We start from the raw sequence: 19,075 nt of genomic DNA on the forward strand, positions 1-19,075 counted from the left end.
GCGTTAGCAACAGTTAGAGGTTTTTAGCTTTCTCCTGAAATGTTTTTTTATTTCTTCTTCCTCAGGGCAGTAAAACTCGCTTTCGCTGTGAACACTGTTGTTATCGCTATCCATGCTGTAAAATTAATGCTATTCTCCTGAGAAATGCGGGCAAAAATTTATAAGGTTTTCGATAATCTTATAAATAAATCTTATAAAAAAAAGATAAATGTTGACAAAAAATGCTACCATGTTTGTTGTTGTTGTGAACGAGTGAGTTGCCAGAGGTCCGTAACTGGGGTCTGTACCGTAGGATACAGACCGCTCGCCAGCCAATCAGAGCGCAGGATTTGGTCCACGAAAAAAATAAATACAGTGTACATTTAAGATACATGGATAACACAAAGTGTATAACGCTTATTTCCATTGTGGTCCGGCAAGAATCAGAAGAATGTTCTTGGCAGGTTTCTGAATCATTTCTGGATGCACTGATGATCTGCTGTACATTTTTATTAATAACAAACATTTATTATTATTAACTTTTTAACAAATGCAACACTTTTTGTACATCATATTATGAATCATGACATGATATTGAGCTCCTGCTGTCCACCATTAGCTGCTGTTCCCAGATCACGCTGGGCCTGTCTGGTTGAGGTCCTGAGTGGCACATCGGAAAAGCGTTCACCCTGTTGTCAGGGTAACCTGTGGCCTGGAGCCCAAACAAGTAAAATTGGCCGTGCTGCTCTGGGGATGGCAGTCCACGCTTCCCTGTCGATTTACACGGACACTGAGCTACATGCATGCTGAAAAAGAGAGTCGTCTCTAAGACCCTGTTTACACTTGGTTTTAAAATGCACCTTGAGTGATTGGGACCACAAGTGGACAGCGCTAAACACAAGTGTAAACGCATTGACGCGTTGTGATCCGATCACTTAGGTGGGGTTTACATTAGACCGTATCAACGGATCATCAGATTAACGTTTTTAAAACGATTAGTGTGCAAACAGCAACACCAATACACGATTCACGTGCACACAGCAACGCCAATACACAGATACGCTCGGCTCCGCAGGCATCCTGCGCTCCAAATCACTCCGCCCTGAACAGCGAGTGCCCTCTGGAGGGTGCGCACTCCGGCCCTGCACAGCTCACAGAGCACACGAGTGAAGTGCACAAGCAGTGATTCGGGACTGAGCCGCTGTGTGTGTGTGATCCCAGTGCATATCAGGTATGTGCGTCACTTACCACTTGCAAGTGGAAGGATGGCAAGCCTAAAGACAATCATAACTACACAATGGGCAGTATTTGCATCAGTATTTGCAGTATTTTCATACTTTTATACTCTTTAATGAAAGGTGATACAAGGCGGAAGTCCGCGCCGTTTTTCAGCAGTCGAGTCACATGACCAACGCCAGCGAATCAGGAAGGTGGATGTCACAGTGACGTTGTCCAATGACGACGCTAGCTAGAGCTCAGCACAGCGTATCCGCGTATTCTCAATGTTTACACAGCACTGGATCAGACACGATCTGGATTGAATACGTGGACGCTGGCGGATTCCCGTTTCCCGGCGTTTCCAGGCGTTTTAATGTAAACGGACAGTGCATCCGCGAAGAAAACGAGACAGATACGGTCTAATGTAAACTTGGCCTTAGACTTGCCGAGGTGGTGTGGGACGCCTTTGACCACGTATCTTTTGTAAAAAAAAAAAACTAATGTGCCTGTCGTGTCTCTGACAAGGATGTAACAGGAAAATACCTCATCAAATCATGACAACAAAAGCTAAGTAGTTGCTTCTCGAACATTTCTTCCTTTTTCGTCTTGCCCTGTTCTCCTTTGCAAGTTGCAAAAAACTTTGTCCTTCTAATCCCAACAGCTGCAATAGCCCGTACGTGTATATTAGTTCTTGAAAACATTTTGTTTTCGCTAGCGTGTGATAAACAAATCTGCCACTTGTCTGGTGACGGAGACTTGGGGTTCCCGGAGTCCTTCGAGTCAAATAAGTACACTTCACTTTTTGTTAGTTCCCGACTTACCAAAGTGGACTTGATACACGTTTATACCAATCAAACTGGCACAATTCACATGTTTGTACAGATACGGCTAGTCCTCTCCATTACATATATACAATTTGAGCTCCACTCCAGTCTCTAATAAGAAAGACCTGGTTTTGGGCCCCCTGTGCACCATCAAGCTAAAATAAACCTCTGTAGTTTGAGCTGACTGAAGGTTATTTTAGCGTGGGGTTATTCATAAGAGGTATTCGGACTCCCTTTAGCCTTTACTTCAACACACAACGTGATTTCCAGTTGAACAGAGTCAAGAAGAGTCTTGGAACAACCAACAGTGAAGGAATTCGATTTTCCTGTCGATTTACAAACCGAACACCGAATGACACTACGTTTTTCATCATACGTTAGCCGCTGGGACTCAAAACACCACGCCGCCCGAAACATAGCTCCCTTCAGTCGCTTGCCGGCTGACTGCACTTTCACTTTGCCGTTTTTTTTTTTTTTTACTGACCCCTGTATTACTGTCACTGTCCGCCGTGCCCGGGGACGGTCGGGGCTCTGAGCGTGCCTCCCTCGTGGCAGTTTCAGCCCTTAATTCAAGGAGAACTGAAAGCAAATTTTTTTTTATTTTTTATCAAAAGTCTATTTCTCTCATTTTATTAAATATCGGAATGCATGTTTGATAGCTATTGTGTCGCTGCTATAGCAAATTCTGAGTGTTTGAAATATGCTCTGTAATATATCAGTCCATATGTCAAAGCAATGGCCGTAAATGAGATTCGTTGAGACCTGTGCGAGACATCGTAGGACGGAAGTAAAACGTACAGCCGAAATCAAAGTGACCAACATCTGCCAACGTTGTCAAAAGACACGCACGCCCTCTTTCGAATGCTGACGTAATCAAGCCGAAAGTTTTGTTTGTTTTGATAGCAATCAGGAAAGTTTGAAAAAAGTAGGCAGTAATCGTCATTTAAACTCGTTTTTGTGTAATATTTCGTTTGGAAAACAATTTTCAAAATGGCGGCACTGACACCTGGCTGACGCTTCACGTTTCCAAGTCTCGTGAAGATCGCGCGGATAAGTGACGCCTGCCGTGGGCCAAACGAACTCAATTCAACATGGCTAAAAACCGAATAGGCCGATAAGTATAATATTTAACTGCAATCAGCTGCCAATACGAGTCACGATATGAGGTTACTAAAACCGAAAATGTAATTAAATAACACGTTAATTAAGAAATAAAGCAAGTTTAAAAATGACTTCAGTTCCCCTTTAATTCATCCCAAAAAACTTCATCAGTTTGCACTGCGACGTTGTTTGGTTCACGCAGAGATGATTACACCTCCACACCAGGCCGATTAACACGCACTGTGATTGGTCAAAAGCTTGGCGGTCATTATGTGTAGTCGGTTTTTATTGGTCACAAGCACGTGCTCATTGTTTACACTCGGGCTTCCCACCGTCTCTTCACAAACGGCGGGATTTGCGGAAGGATTTCTAGAAAAGATGACGCACAGCTTTGTTCGTCACTGTGACAACTGCTAGTAATTTTCTCTTCGTCACTGATGGATTATGTTCGTCAATGATGAGCATGACGAGCGCCAGTGGGAACCCTGGGGACTGACGAAATAATTGTCCGCGCTGCCCTTTGACCCTCTAGTAGACGCAACAAAATCTGTGGTCAGCTGGACACCTTGGAGACATGGGTGTAAATAGTCAATGCGTTTCGAGCTACTGTCGGTAATCGAGCTAAGGGTCCCAGCAGGGGTGCCAGAGAAATCCAATCCTACATGCACACAAGGAAATCGAGCTATTGTGTGAGGTACATTGTGCACCCGAGCCACAGGTGGCGCTACACACCCCATCGTGTTGGTACACTTCCAGTTGTCGTCATGAAGAAGAGCTATTCAAGAGTATAAACAAAGTTATTAGTTCCGTGTTCACAAGAAGAACGACGACGAGGACAGCAACATCGAGAGATGTTGTTCCTCCTGACCTCTTCTGCTGCTCGCTACTACTACTGTTGTCATGCCGACCAAAGCTGTTGTGTTTCCCGCTTGTGGTCTCGTCACTCGTCACTTCCGGAAGGGGCAGTGCTGAAGTAAGTAGCTCGACTACGTAGCTTGATAGGGTTACATGCACTAAGTAGCTCGGCTACAATCGCATAATCTACCGTAGGTCGCGTAGCTCGATTACGAGAAATCCAGTTCGGTTGGATATATATTAGTGCTGTCAAGCGATTAAAATATTTAATCGCAATTAATGTCGCGACTGTCATAGTTAACTCACGATTAATTGCAATTTAATCGCACATTTTTGTCACATGAAAAACCATTGTAATTCTCTTATCAGCATAAAAAAGTGAATGGGCTTGTTTTGTACCAATGTTTTTTTTTTATTGCAGAGCATAACACGTCTTGTCACAGCCACTGACATCCATAACTTCCATATTAGATGAGAAAACCAAGGGATGAAAAATAAAGTGCATATCACTGTGAAAATAAAACAATGTTTTATTTTACTCTTCATTAGTTTCTTTTGAAGAGAAGTATTTGCCATAAAAGAAGAAAAAAACAGATAACAAAAATAAAAACATTCATCATACGTTCAGAAACGTTCATCATAGTGTGGCACTGTATTCTCTAATTCTCACTGCTTATAACTCTACACCTCCCCGGTGGAGATGAGCTGGGAAACTGAAGACTGAAGGAACAGGATTGAAAAGTATTTTTCCAGTCTCGCCTGTGAAAGGTAATCCCATGTGATCTCGTTTGGACGGTAAACCTGTTGGTACAGTTAAACGCAGCACATGAATGAGGCATCTTTATTCTCGGCTACTGTCTAGACGCTATACCAGAGACGGTTGAAGAATCTCCACTTTGCCCCACCCAATATGGCGGCGAGAATGTTTATATGTCTGTGCCTTTCTCCATCACTCACACTTACTCTTATTGAAACAGTGCGCGACAAGCCTCAACAGGAACTACGGGTGACTCGCAGGGCCAAATTAGAATTTGCGTTAACGGCACTATTTTTTTTTTGATCGCGTTAACGCGTTATTATCGCGTTAACTTTGACAGCACTAATATATATATATATTTACTCTATGAGGCAGTAGCCACAAAAATGAAGCGTAATCCAAAAATGAACAATTTAAAAATCACAGAATTAAAATATACCAAGTGTCTGGACTTTATATTATTCTACTCTTACCTCTTACAGTTTTCGAAACTGAAACCTCCGAACCGAGGCTGACATACACACGCTGTCGCCATGACTGAAACTCTTATTTCCCGGAAATGACCCGGCACTAGAGCTCAGTGGAACACACTTTCCCTCTGTAATAAGCATAAACATGTCTGAAAGTGATTTCTTTAGTCCATTTTTATTTCAAATGGTGAACCGAATTGTATACACTCACCGGCCGTTTTAATCGGAACACGTGTATGCGCAGTGCGCGATCGTTACACTCTTACATTCTTACAGCATGATGACATAGTGCCTAGCGCCTCTATATGAGGCAGTAGCTACAACAAAAACGATTTTGACCTTTTTGGTGACCTCGACTGGATGACCCTCAAAAAGTTGGAGGTTCTATTTGAGACCAATGTTTCATGAAGATCGGTCCAGACGTTTTCCCTTAATATCGTTAACAAAAAAAAAAAAAAGAAACCTGACTGAAAACAATACCTCACCCCCTAGTGAACTCCATCCCGGGCGAGGTAATAAAAATAAAAAGCTCCGGTGAGAAGCAGCAGCCAGAATGCACACAGCGTACTCTCAACCGGATGAGCTATCATGTGATTCGGCAGCAACCAATCGGAATTTAGAAGTGCTCCGCTTTAAAGAACCCTAAGAACACATTCGTACACTACCATGGAGGAGAAATTGATCATCGCGGTGGCGGGTTTCCCCACTATTTATGATATGTTTGCATAAAGGGGAAAAAAAACGAAGGACCAAGGTGTCGGAAGCTGTAGGTGTTTTTGAGTGAGTTGGTGAAGTGCGTAATATATTTTGTGAAAAGAGGAGAGAATCGCGGCGGCACGGTGGTGTAGTGGTTAGCGCTGTCTCCTCACAGCAAGAAGGTCCTGGGTTCGAGCCCCGGGGCCAGCGAGGGCCTTTCTGTGCGGAGTTTGCATGTTCTCCCCGTGTCCGCGTGGGTTTCCTCCGGGTGCTCCGGTTTCCCCCACAGTCCAAAGACATGCAGGTTAGGTTAACTGGTGACTCTAAATTGAGCGTAGGTGTGAATGTGAGTGTGAATGGTTGTCTGTGTCTATGTGTCGGCCCTGTGATGACCTGGCGACTTGTCCAGGGTGTACCCCGCCTTTCGCCCGTAGTCAGCTGGGATAGGCTCCAGCTTGCCTGCGACCCTGTAGAAGGATAAAGCGGCTAGAGATAATGAGATTATTATTATTATTATTATTATTATTATTATTATTTTAAAAATGTATTTAAAAAAAAAAATCTATCCGGTCTCCGTAATGGTATCGTTAACCAATTTTATTATTAATTTTTTTTACTGAGTGTATTATTTAAATTTATTGTACATTTTTATTAGGATATAACATACCGGTTGACATATATTTGCTTTGCAGCCCTTTGCAGCAGGAGAACTGAAGGCAATTTTTTTTTTTATCATCAAAATTCTATTTCTCTCATTTTATTAAATATCGGAATGCATTTCTGACAGCTATTTTGTCACAGCTATAGCAAGTTCTGAGTGTTTGAAATATGCTCTGTAATATATCAGTCCATATGCAGTATAATATATGCAAAGGCCGTGAACGAGACATCGTAGGACGGAAGTAAAACGTACAGCGGAAATCAAAGTGACCAACGTCGTCAAAAGACGCGCGCGCCCTCTTTTTCGAATGCTGACGTAATCAAGCCGGAAGTTTTGTTTGTTTTGATAGCAATCAGGAAAGTTTGAAAAAAGTAGGCAGTAATCGTCATTTAAATTCGTTTTTGTGCAATATTTCATTGGGAAAACAGTTTTCAAAATGGCGGCGCTGACACTTCAAGTTTCGAAGTCTCGCACAAGTCTCGTGAAGATCGCGCGGATAAGCGACGCCTGCCGTGGACCAAACGAACTAAATTCAACATGGCTAAAAACCGAACAGGCCGATAAGTATAATATTTAATTGCGATTATTTGCCAATACGAGTCACGATATAAGGTTACTAAAACCGAAAATGTCATTGAATAACACGTTAATTAAGAAATAAAGCAAGTGTAAGAATGACTTCAGTTCTCCTTTAAATCATGTTTTTCAAGACAAAGTGTTCTGAACGACCTTGTAGTTGCCTATCTCATCTGTGTCACAGAGCGTCCACGAACTTACCAGTGTCACTGGCAGGGCAGCCAGAGTGCATTTTGACATTCTTGTCATGTTTGGTGTGAACATAGGGTTACAGATCTTCTTGTAAAAAAAATTGAAATTGAAATCTTTATTTCGAACATGTGTGAACAGTAAAATCAAAACAAAACCAAACAAACTAAATAACCATAATCATAGAAAAAAAGAATATATACAACCCCGATTCCAAAAAAGTTGGGACAAAGTACAAATTGTAAATAAAAACAGAATGCAATGATGTGGAAGTTTCAAAATTCCATATTTTATTCAGAATAGAACATAGATGACATATCAAATGTTTAAACTGAGAAAATGTATCATTTAAAGAGAAAAATTAGGCGATTTTAAATTTCATGACATGGACAAGGCCATGTTTCCCACTGTGAGACATCCCCTTTTCTCTTTACAACAGTCTGTAAACGTCTGGGGACTGAGGAGACAAGTTGCTCAAGTTTAGGGATAGGAATGTTAACCCATTCTTGTCTAATGGAGGATTTTAGTTGCTCAACTGTCTCAGGTCTTTTTTGTCGTATCTTCCGTTTTATGATGCACCAAATGTTTTCTATGGGTGAAAGATCTGGACTGCAGGCTGGCCAGTTCAGTACCCGGACCCTTCTTCTACGCAGCCATGATGCTGTAATTGATGCAGTATGTGGTCTGGCATTGTCATGTTGGAAAATGCAAGGTCTTCCCTGAAAGAGACGTCGTCTGGATGGGAGCATATGTTGCTCTAGAACCTGGATATACCTTTCAGCATTGATGGTGTCTTTCCAGATGTGTAAGCTGCCCATGCCACACGCACTAATGTAACCCCATACCATCAGAGATGCAGGCTTCTGAACTGAGCGCTGATGACAACTCGGGTCGTCCTTCTCCTCTTCCTCTGATTTCCAATACAGAAGCATGCCTGTATGTGATGCAGTGCCGTCTAAGGGCCCGAAGATCACGGGCACCCAGTATAGTTTTCCGGCCTTGACCCTTACGCACAGAGATTCTTCCAGATTCTCTGAATCTTTTGATGATATTATGCACTGTAGATGATGATATGTTCAAACTCTTTGCAATTTTACACTGTCGAACTCCTTTCTGATATTGCTCCACTATTTGTCGGCGCAGAATTAGGGGGATTGGTGATCCTCTTCCCATCTTTACTTCTGAGAGCCGCTGCCACTCCAAGATGCTCTTTTTATACCCAGTCATGTTAATGACCTATTGCCAATTGACCTAATGAGTTGCAATTTGGTCCTCCAGCTGTTCCTTTTTTGTACCTTTAACTTTTCCAGCCTCTTATTGCCCCTGTCCCAACTTCTTTGAGATGTGTTGCTGTCATGAAATTTCAAATGAGCCAATATTTGTCATGAAATTTCAAAATGTCTCACTTTCGACATTTGATATGTTGTCTATGTTCTATTGTGAATACAATATCAGTTTATGAGATTTGTAAATTATTGCATTCCATTTTTATTTACAATTTGTACTTTGTCCCAACTTTTTTTGGAATCGGGGTTGTGTGTGTGTATATATAAACAACTAATTTTACTACTAATTAACTAATAATAATAATTATAATGAACTTAAACATGTTCGAAAAGGAGTAGGAAGAAGTAAAAACTTATTAACTCCTACCCCCACTCTCTCTTTCCATATGATCATGTAGGATACCTATTATTATTATTATTATTATTATTATTATTATTAATTTGTATTATCATTATGTTATCATAACATATTTCTGTTTTCGGATGCCTTCACATACATTGCGAAGTGAAAACCGAGCTTTCGCTTTCAGCACCAAACCAAAGCAGGTGCAGTGAGAAAGTAAATGCGGGAAATAAAAAAAATGCTGTACAAACAAACCAAAAGTGCAAGTCAATAAAAGGTGTGATTACACCCTTAGCCACATACTACCGCTTTTAAATCTCTTGACGAGAAAGCGGAAGCAGCTGGTTAAATAAAATCCTGCAAAATGTGCTACAGCTCACAGAGTCTTGTTGTATATGTCCTTTGGGCCTGATTTGTCAAGCTGGATATGAATAGATTTATCCGTAAATATTCGTAGGAGCATTAATACAAGAAATTTCATATATAAATACCAGTCAGAAGTTTGAACACCTAATTCGACTGATTTTGATTAATTAAAAGACACGTCATGTCTTAAAGTAATGATGACTGTCGTTTCTCGTTACTTAGTTGAACGGTTCTTGACACGATATGAATTACTGCAGTTGTGGAATAGGGCTATTTACTGTATGTTTATTATTTACTGTTTGATCTCATTCATTAGTAAGGCAAAAAATCGCACTAATTAACTATTGACGTGGCACGCCTGTTAACTGAAAAGCATTCCAGGTGACGACCTCATGAAGGTGGTTATCTCATCTCCTCTCATTATCTCTAGCCGCTTTATCCTGTTCTACAGGGTCGCAGGCAAGCTGGAGCCTATTCCAGCTGACTATGGGCGAAAGGCGGGGTACACCCTGGACAAGTCGCCAGGTCATCACAGGGCTGACACATAGACACAGACAACCATTCACACTCACATTCACACCTACGGTCAATTTAGAGTCACCAGTTAACCTAACCTGCATGTCTTTGGACTGTGGGGGAAACCGGAGCACCCGGAGGAAACCCACGCGGACACGGGGAGAACATGCAAACTCCGCACAGAAAGGCCCTCACCGGCCACGGGGATCGAACCCGGATCTTCTTGCTGTGAGGCGACAGCGCTAACCACTACACCACCGTGCCAGCAATCCAGCATTTTCTATCTCCTGTACTTCCATGTTGGGTTTTCACTCATATGACATTAAATGTGGGCGGCACGGTGGTGTAGTGGTTAGCGCTGTCGCCTCACAGCAAGAAGGTCTGGGTTCGAGCCCCGTGGCCGGCGAGGGCCTTTCTGTGTGGAGTTTGCATGTTCTCCCCGTGTCCGCATGAGTTTCCTCCGGGTGCTCCAGTTTCCCCCACAGTCCAAAGACATGCAGGTTAGGTTAACTGGTGACTCTAAATTGACCGTAGGTGTGAATGTGAGTGTGAATGGATGTCTGTGTCTATGTGTCAGCCCTGTGATGACCTGGCGACTTGTCCAGGGTGTACCCCGCCTTTCGCCCGTAGTCAGCTGGGATAGGCTCCAGCTTGCCTGCGACCCTGTAGAACAGGATAAAGCGGCTACAGATAATGAGATGACCTTAAATGCTGCAGGAAAATGGTCCATAACCTGATCATTATCCCTTATGTTTAGGATTGTTGAATTTTTATCCCCCGCTGGCTGAAGGGCCCAAAGGGGGATTATGTCGTGGTGATGTCCGTCTGTCTGTCTGTATGTCCGTCCCAGGAAGGGTACCCTCACCTTCTGAAATCAACTCCTCTGACAATTTTTGGAGGAATTTCACAAAACTAGACCGGATGCTTTGTTATATGTCGGTAATACACATATTGCAGTTTAGTTCAATTTGAATGATGTTAATTAATGAAATATTTAATATGACACACATGGACAAATGAATGACGAGTTTTAATGAGGAAGAAATGGCAGTGTATAAAAGGAGGACATGCTGGGATGTGTGTAGCCCTAACCTGCACGCTGCTGTGGCTAAGACGGTGTGCAAATCGGTTCAGTTAGAGCCAGCACTAAGTCACCGATAAGTGACTGATGTGGTATTTCAAGCTGCACCATCCTGTTATACTCCCTAGTGTCCCGCCTGCCGACGACATCGATTTCCTTACGACGCTCTGCTGCTTTCTCGACATGGCATCAGGGATGGTGCATCGGCGTGCGATAGACTAGACTACTTCTCGCAGCAATGTTTTGTCGGGTTTGGCTAATGCAAGCATTTACTAAACTTTTACATTTACAGCTTAAAGCAGATACACAGAACCTTTATTTTTAAATACATTTCTGAGTGGATAGTATCGCCATCCTTGACTCTTGTATGCTGCATAAATGGGAATAAAAAAATATATTTTTGAGAGTTAAAATCGACCGCAAAGTTGGCATTGGAGCTGCCCCACTGAGCCAGCCAGCCCTGAGTGCGTGACGTCACAGCGGGAACCGGTTTTAAGGCCGAGGCCTTTGACAGCTATAGACCAAAGTCATATAAACAAAAATTTATGGTGAAAATAAGAAATACCGTTACCGACTTGCTCAACTAAGACTGATTTGACTTCACTGATTGTGGGTTGACTCTCATTAAAACAGGATAGGTGTTATAACTTCTGCAACATACATGTACATGCATGCATTTTCACTGATAAAACGTAAAAGGCTCATTAAATAATCAGATGAACTGAGACAGTCACATTCTGAAACAAATTAAATAATCTTATACTGGTAACTTAAACATACAATACAAGTTACATGTATTAATCTAAATGCAGGTAAACAACGAGTGTTGTTTTGTATCCAAATAGGAGTCGGAGCTTACTCGTCGGTGTTCTCGCTTCCGGAAGGCTGATTTGTTTTGAAACAATCTGACTTTCAGTTGTTCGTTCAGTTCTCCGTTCATTCGCTTCTTCCATGTAAGGGCGAGATGGCAGCAATATCCATTTTAGAAATAAGACGGCTGCTCCACTCATTCTCTATTTTGTCCATACTGTGTACTCCAGCATTACTGCTCGGCTCAGGCAATTACTAAAACCCGGGACGGAGCGGGACGTCACTGGTTTTAGCAACAACCGCAGGGAGGTCACTGCCCGAGCGATATGTCACGTCCTGTTCCATCCCGGGTTTTAGCAACAACCCTCAGCTCACACTCCGGGAGGACTGGTGCAACTGAACTTTACTTTTTAAAATAAATAAATAAATACTTTCCTTTTCTTGTTTTCTTTTTCTTTAATTGTTGGTACTGCACCCTCTTTTAATATGGGCTTGTAGCCAAAGCTCCTCAACAGATCAGAGGTCTCGTACAAGTCTTCAGTAAAATGTGTAGAGGAGAGACCACTTCATAGGCGCTCAATGTGCCCGTGAACTTCTCGCAAAACGCGTCCAAATCTTTGCAGTTTGAACATTCTTGGGCCATGAATGCAACGTAAATCCACCTTCTGTCGTGTTGCTGGCGGGTACAGCAACACATCTACATGGCATGGCGATAAATTAACTCAAAATGGAGGATCGGAGTTGCCGTCAGCTCTGTGTTTTAGTATAGCGGAAATGGCAATGAGACTGATAAACTTCCTGCTGTGACGTTACAGACGTCAAGGTCATTCACTCAGACCGCTACCTATATAAATCACTTTAATTGTAAAAATTACTATATTAGATTTATTGTTAACGCTTAAAACGATTCCTGCGCCATTCTTGAGGTCTCGCAGCATTTATAAACGAAAGTGAGGCCATGGCTCTGCGTATATGCTTTAACTAAGGGTGTTTTCACAACTGGTCCCCTTTAAAGGAACCAGACTCCGTCCTCTTTAAATGGACCAAAAAGTGGACCAACAGAAAAAGAACGCAGTTCTTTTTGTGTTCACACTGTGAATTTATTACAAAGAGGACTGGGTTCTCTTTCTGGTCCAGTTAAGCTTTGATGGGGCCTCAGTCCTCTTTCTGTTCACACCAGGTCCTCTAGAGCCCTCAGACCCCCAGTGCACGGAATTCTGGGTAATTTTCTCTTGAATCAAAATGTCTGCTGCCATGCTTGCCCTGCTGTATTCTTTGATCAAAATAGTGCGGATTAAGGAAAATAAATTTATTCCAGCGGCTGTGGTAAGTTCCAAAAGGAAGTTGAGTTTCCCTGCTACAGTCACGTGACCAACTATGGCAAACAAAGAAGGTTAAACTACAGTGAAAAAGGCGAAGTGAACCCGGTGCGCTTTTTGTTCACAATGCGCAGATTAGGCGAACCGTACCGTGATTTTTAGCGAACCGTACTGAGACCTCCTCCTGAGGTGGTCTCAGTTCGGTTCGCTTTAAAGGGGTCTGGGTATGGTTGGAGTGTTCACATATGCGCAAAAAATGCTGAGTCATCGATCTGAGTTCGGTTAGATGGCTGAAATAGCCTGGGAAATCCCATGCTGCTTTGCACAATCGTTCCGATCTGAAAAGACAGCATGGAAACTATGGTCTAAAGGCTCGCCTGAGTTAGGGAGCCAATCAGAGAGTGGGGAGGGGTGGAAAGACGGTGACGCGTACTACTCGACAAACGGAAGCTTGTAGTTTATTTGGGACTGTTTACGGATCACGTTTAACATGGCGGCGGGTCCAGCTTCTCTCATATTTGTCTTGCACAAACGGCAGTAATCGTTCGGTGCCATTGTTTTCCTATTTTTTGTTTTGCCTTCTCTTTCTCTTTCCTTCTCTTCTTCGCCTCTTCGTCGCTCTAACTACGTCACCGGGTACAACTGCCGTGATTGGCCATGGGCTACGTATACGCCAAATGATAGACATTCGCAACGTCCAATAAACGGCCGTTGACGATCGTAAACCACACCTCCCCTACGAGAAATTCAATAGGCGGATTCCAGACCATATTTCACTTGTGATATGGTCTGGTGTTAACCAGACTATGGCTGAAAGGGACCAAGTGTGAAAACACCCTAAAAGTTTGACAAATGAAGCGCATTGGTTCTAAAATTGGCTTCACAATACGTTGTTCATTGGCTAAGCTTGTTAATAAATAATTTTGTAAAACTCATATATTCTGTAGCTAAAACAAGTAAAAAAAAATCCGATTGTTCATCATGCTGATTAGTTCATATATAACCTAAACTAGAAGTCCATAAAAGGACGTGAATGAAAGTGGGCCAGAGCGCAATTAGTGCCTCCGTGGGTCCTGACAGTTTGTCTTCAGCTAAAGGCCAGGGCATGAATAAGGCGTGGATGGAAGCATCCAGATTAGAGAAAGTGCCTTTAGCCATCCATGAAAGCCAGTACTGTACTCCAGCGTGTCTCCAGCATGGCATTGCTCTCTGGCACTGCCAGGCAGAACCGAGGGCCAGCATAGCTGACTGATGGCTGGCTTGCTTATTTATTTGTTTGGTTCGTCATTCATTCATTTATTTATTTAACCTCATGCTGGTGAGGTAGTGCCCGCACTTTGTTCCGAACGTTCTTTTAAACCTCGAGGCGCGAGATGCTTCTGCACATAGGTTTTGTTTACATCCTCGACAATAGAAGGTGCTGCACAGGGGGAGACCAGAGAGCCTCGGGTTTGGCTTTTGAGCTCTTATCAGAGCTGACCGGCCACGAGTCTTGATCTTGCATCTCCACAGGCTGTGAGCTCCGAGGCCTCGACTGTGTTTATGCGCTCTCGCACGGAGTATGAAAGAAAAGGAAAGGTTCGAGTATCAGAGTTGTTCTTGGCGTGGCGTCTCATAGGGCGGAGAGGCGAAAAACGAGTTCTCGTTTCACCCTGTTGATGAGTAATGGAACAGTAATTGCGCTCCGTTAAACAGGTTTAATGTAAAACAAGCCCCGCTTACTTGAAAGCGACATCTTTTGACCTTGGTTTAGTGTATTTAAAAACAAGCAAGCAAGCAAACGGAAGATTACTGACACGTGTTTCGGCTCAATGAGCTGCATTTCATCTCATATCTCGCAAGTTCTCAAAATCATAACACGGTTACGTCTCGTGTGAAGATGGTTCTGCACTCTTTGGGTGAATTACATCAGCTAATATCTATTGCAGACATTTTACTAAAATGTCCAAAACGTACTAGAAGACACACTGGGACTGTGAAACAATGGCCTTTTGTTTTCACGCCTTGTATTTAGACTTGATAGAAACAAGGGCATCAGACATGATTAGGCAAGCTGCACGAGGTCCAGAGATGCGCAGTTTCACAATTAAACCATGTTCCACTAAAGCCTCGTGCTGAACCGACAGTGCAATAATTTATTAACGTTGATTACGTTAATGGCATTTAGCAGACGCTTTTATCCAGAGCGACATACAGCATACTCCGAGCAGCTTGGAGAGCAGTAGGGGGTTAGGTGCCTTGCTCAAGGACACTTCAGCCATTCTTGCTAGTCCAGGGAATCGACCCAATAACCTTTAGGTCCCAAAGCTGCTCCTCTAACCATTAGGCTTCCCATGAATTAGGCCATTATTAAAAAATGTTCTGTTTCCGGTCCACCGGCCGGGTGAGTGCCGTTTGTGCGGTTGAATTTTTTTTTTTTAACGCCGTTTTTTTGACATATTTTTCGGGTTCGTAAAGCTAAAATCGAACTTGACATTTCCGCATTCCCAGGGCTTTCCACTAAGGCTCATACTAGCCAGCCATGACAAATAAGTAGCCAGCCGGGGGGGGAGTGTAAACACAAAATAAACTCCTGTGCACGCAGTTCCCAGGATTAAATGTATTTTCCACAGACCATTTATTTATTCACTTTACTCAAATACAAAGTAAAATGGCAGTAAATCTTCTTCCTTTTCTTGCGTATTGCATCATGAGGCGTTCCTGGCTTGTAAATCTCTTATTTTCGGTGCATGACACATTCACGCAACTGAGCATGCTATGAATTAACAGCAACAATGGTCTGTAGTGGGGCTACACAATTAAACACTCAGCCAACATTTCTCCATTTGTGTATGAAAATACACTCCAACCACTCAGTTTGGTTTCATTTACAACCAACGGTGTCTTTTGATGCCAGCACGTAATTGAACGAGAGAAGACTGGTTTACCGGAGACAAAATGAGCGTTATCTCTGCTTCTGTTCCCTCCGACGGCCCCGACACACTACTGCCTCCGCCGAGTGCGCGCGCGCACACTGCATGTCGGGGCCGCGGATGAGTTACTCTCCCTTCATCAACGAAGTCTGCAGGGAATTTGTGGTTATTATCGGTACAAACAGCGCGAATCACAACTTAAATGAGTGCGGTTCAGTTTGACATTATTGTCAGTCCGTTAGATAAACATTTAATTTTATTAAAATCGAAAATTAATATTTAGAGCCTGTGGGCTACAAAAATAAGTCATTAAAGTAGCCGGCTGGATTTAATTGTGTAGTCGGCTGTATGGCCGGCAGCCGGCACTTGTGGAAAGCCCTGCATTCCGCGCAGAATATAGAATTGAATCAGCTCTGCGCATGCGCCATGCGGCACAAAAAAACGGCAGCCACCATGAAGGAAGGAGATCCGGAGTTTTCAAACATTTGCTTAAGTGTGAAATCGCAAAATGGTATTCTAGCGAACAACAAAATAGTAAAGATTCAGAAAAACAAATCATTCAGTGATCATTTTAATAGTGTAATTTCATCCGAGCTAGGCCTAACGCTCGATTTAGAACTACAAAAAGTCCGTGTGTCGGACATTTTAAGTACCTTTGTAAAAGTTTTGCAAATGTTGCAGTCAGCATTTAAAATGCTAACAAAGTTTTTGTACAAGTTTCAGTTGATTAAACTGTCATATTTTATTAAATGTGTCTGCTTTTGTAATAAAAAAGTACTGAAAGAAAAAGCAAACACAGCATTGCGATTTCTTATCCATCCATTAAAAAAAAAAAAATCCCTCCTTCCCGACTGAAAATTTTTTTTGCTCACCCGGTGGACAGGAAACGGATTTTTTTTTTTTAAGGATGGCCTTATTAAATCATTATTTATAGAGTTATAGATGTTTTATGGGCTGTAGATTTCTTTTAAAACCTTTTTAAACCCATATCGTCCTCACTTTTCCAGCGACGGACGTTTCAGTAGTAGTTTTTATTCATGACCGTGATTTTTTTTTTGTCACAGAGAAGGCCACTGACGGGTCCCTGCAGAATGAGGACTGGACGCTCAACATGGAGATCTGTGACATTATTAACGAGACGGAGGAAGGGTGAGTCCACACACACACACACACACACACACACACACACACACACACACACACACACACAATCCTAGACTCACTGCTGCTCTGCATGACTCATTCAGTTGCTCTGAAATAGTTCTTACTTCACTTTGTGTAAACTGGTGGCTAAATCAGTACTTGATGAAGATGAGGCACCTTGCAGCAGTTGAAGAGGTTACTGTTGACCACACTGCCTCACATCATCTCTCTCTCTCTGGTTCTCGCTCATTCTTACTCTCTCACTCTCTCTCTGTGTGTCACATCATCGTCACAGTCCTGCCTCTGTTCCATGTGAGTGAAAGAGCGGCTTGTAGTGCAGGACAACAGCAGGTTACTTTGGCCTGCCGTCGTCTTTTGTGCCCAAAGTTGTGGGTGAAGACAAGAATGTGAAAAATGTCCTGTCTGTATTTTTTTCATATAAACTCTCCGCACATAGTCTGTGACGTGAATCTGCACTGTATCTCGACTTCCTTAACGTAATCACCTACATGGGTTTCTGGTTCCTCTTTCGAGAGCCTGTACTTTGTACGTGGCTTAAATAAGATAAGATGTCAGATTCACTGATCATGATTGTTCCATACGGAAGTACACTTCAAACTAAAAGCAGCCAGTTGTCATGAAAGTTACGTTTAACAGACGATTTTGAAACTTGACAATTAAGTCCGCGAAACCGTGCAGTTGGAAAACTGTATTGGGTCTTTCTTTTTCACTCTGCTTACTGAGTCGGTGTTTTCATGGGTCCAATAGCCCCCCAAGCGTAACTACGTCATCACTTGTTTACCGCAATGCATCGTAGGGGATAGCCAGGGTCGGTAGTTGAGCGATATGACGGATGTCGGATCAATTTTACGTGAGAGCGACGTGATTTTGCCGTGCTCTGTCGTGGAAGACAATGAAATTGGTGATTGAAAGAGGTGGAGAACATGTCGAGGGTTTACAGCAGGAAAATCGGAATCCAAGTCCAGCTTGGTGAGAAGGTAAGAGTCTAGACCAGGGGTGTCAAACCTGATCCATAAAGGGCCTTGTGGCTGCAGGTTTTCATTCCAGCCATGCAGCAGCACACCTGACTTGGCTCATTCAATCAACTGAACTGTCTTCACACAGTCAAATACTTGCAGCCACACCCACCCTTGATTAAAGGGTGGGTGTGTCAGTTGATTGAATAAGCCAAATCAGGGTGCTGCTGCATGGCTGGAATGAAAACCTGCAGCCACAAGGCCCTTTATGGATCAGGTTTGACACCCCTGGTCTAGACCGAGTCTACCACGCTGTACTACTACAACAACAACATCAAATCTCAGAATGTCTCATTTCCGAGGACGTATATTGGACCGGCTGAACTTCATCGAGAAAACAAATCTGTCTGAGTATCGGGAATTGGCGCAATGCGGCGCTCTTGCAGGGGATTCGTGGGCGAATAATGGTCCGAGTGATAAATGAGTGATTAGTTAAATAAAACTTTATCAGGACGCATTACCAAAAAAAAAACAACTTTGGAAACCCGCTGATCTGTCGTGTCATGTTCAGTATAAATGCGTTTACTTCAATAAATGGCGCTAACAAGGTACACTGAACATTTTATACACACCCGAAAGAGAACCCTTCATGGTTTGGGAGTTTTATCGGTCCGACAGGCTCGTTCGGCTACCGAGTGCTTCGGTGCGTTGAACGCTTCTTTGTTTTACAAGCTTTGGAATATCGCTAGTTTCAGGCGATGAGCAGTGTCGATTGTTATGATCTTCTATAACCGAAGGCCGTTCCGCAGACCGTGGAAATATTGCTGGGTCAGAGTTTAAGTACGTCTTTTTCCCCACCAGAGAAATCTAAGCTACAAACACCTGTCCATTTCGGTTCAGTTCAAAGGTTTTCGTTGCGGATTAAACTTATCCATTTCTTTCTTCTCTTCTCCTCAATTGGCAGCTGATAAAAGCCCAGATTAGGTGTTTTCTTTG

The 19,075-nt window shown here is 42.9% G+C and overlaps 1 protein-coding gene across 5 annotated transcripts in view; it reads left to right on the forward strand.

Annotated features, from left to right (window-relative positions):
- The window catches only part of LOC132868660 (TOM1-like protein 2), a 121,235-nt gene that overhangs the window by 35,237 nt on the left and 66,923 nt on the right, over positions 1-19,075 (forward strand). For all 5 annotated transcript variants that reach the window (XM_060901732.1, XM_060901728.1, XM_060901730.1 and 2 more), the window contains exon 2: positions 17,024-17,108. In XM_060901732.1, the coding sequence (XP_060757715.1) occupies positions 17,024-17,108 (85 nt within the window). The remainder of the gene's footprint in view (positions 1-17,023; positions 17,109-19,075) is intronic.

Source organism: Neoarius graeffei, chromosome 20 (assembly GCF_027579695.1).
Source record: "Neoarius graeffei isolate fNeoGra1 chromosome 20, fNeoGra1.pri, whole genome shotgun sequence".
Taxonomy (NCBI): Eukaryota; Metazoa; Chordata; class Actinopteri; order Siluriformes; family Ariidae; genus Neoarius; species Neoarius graeffei.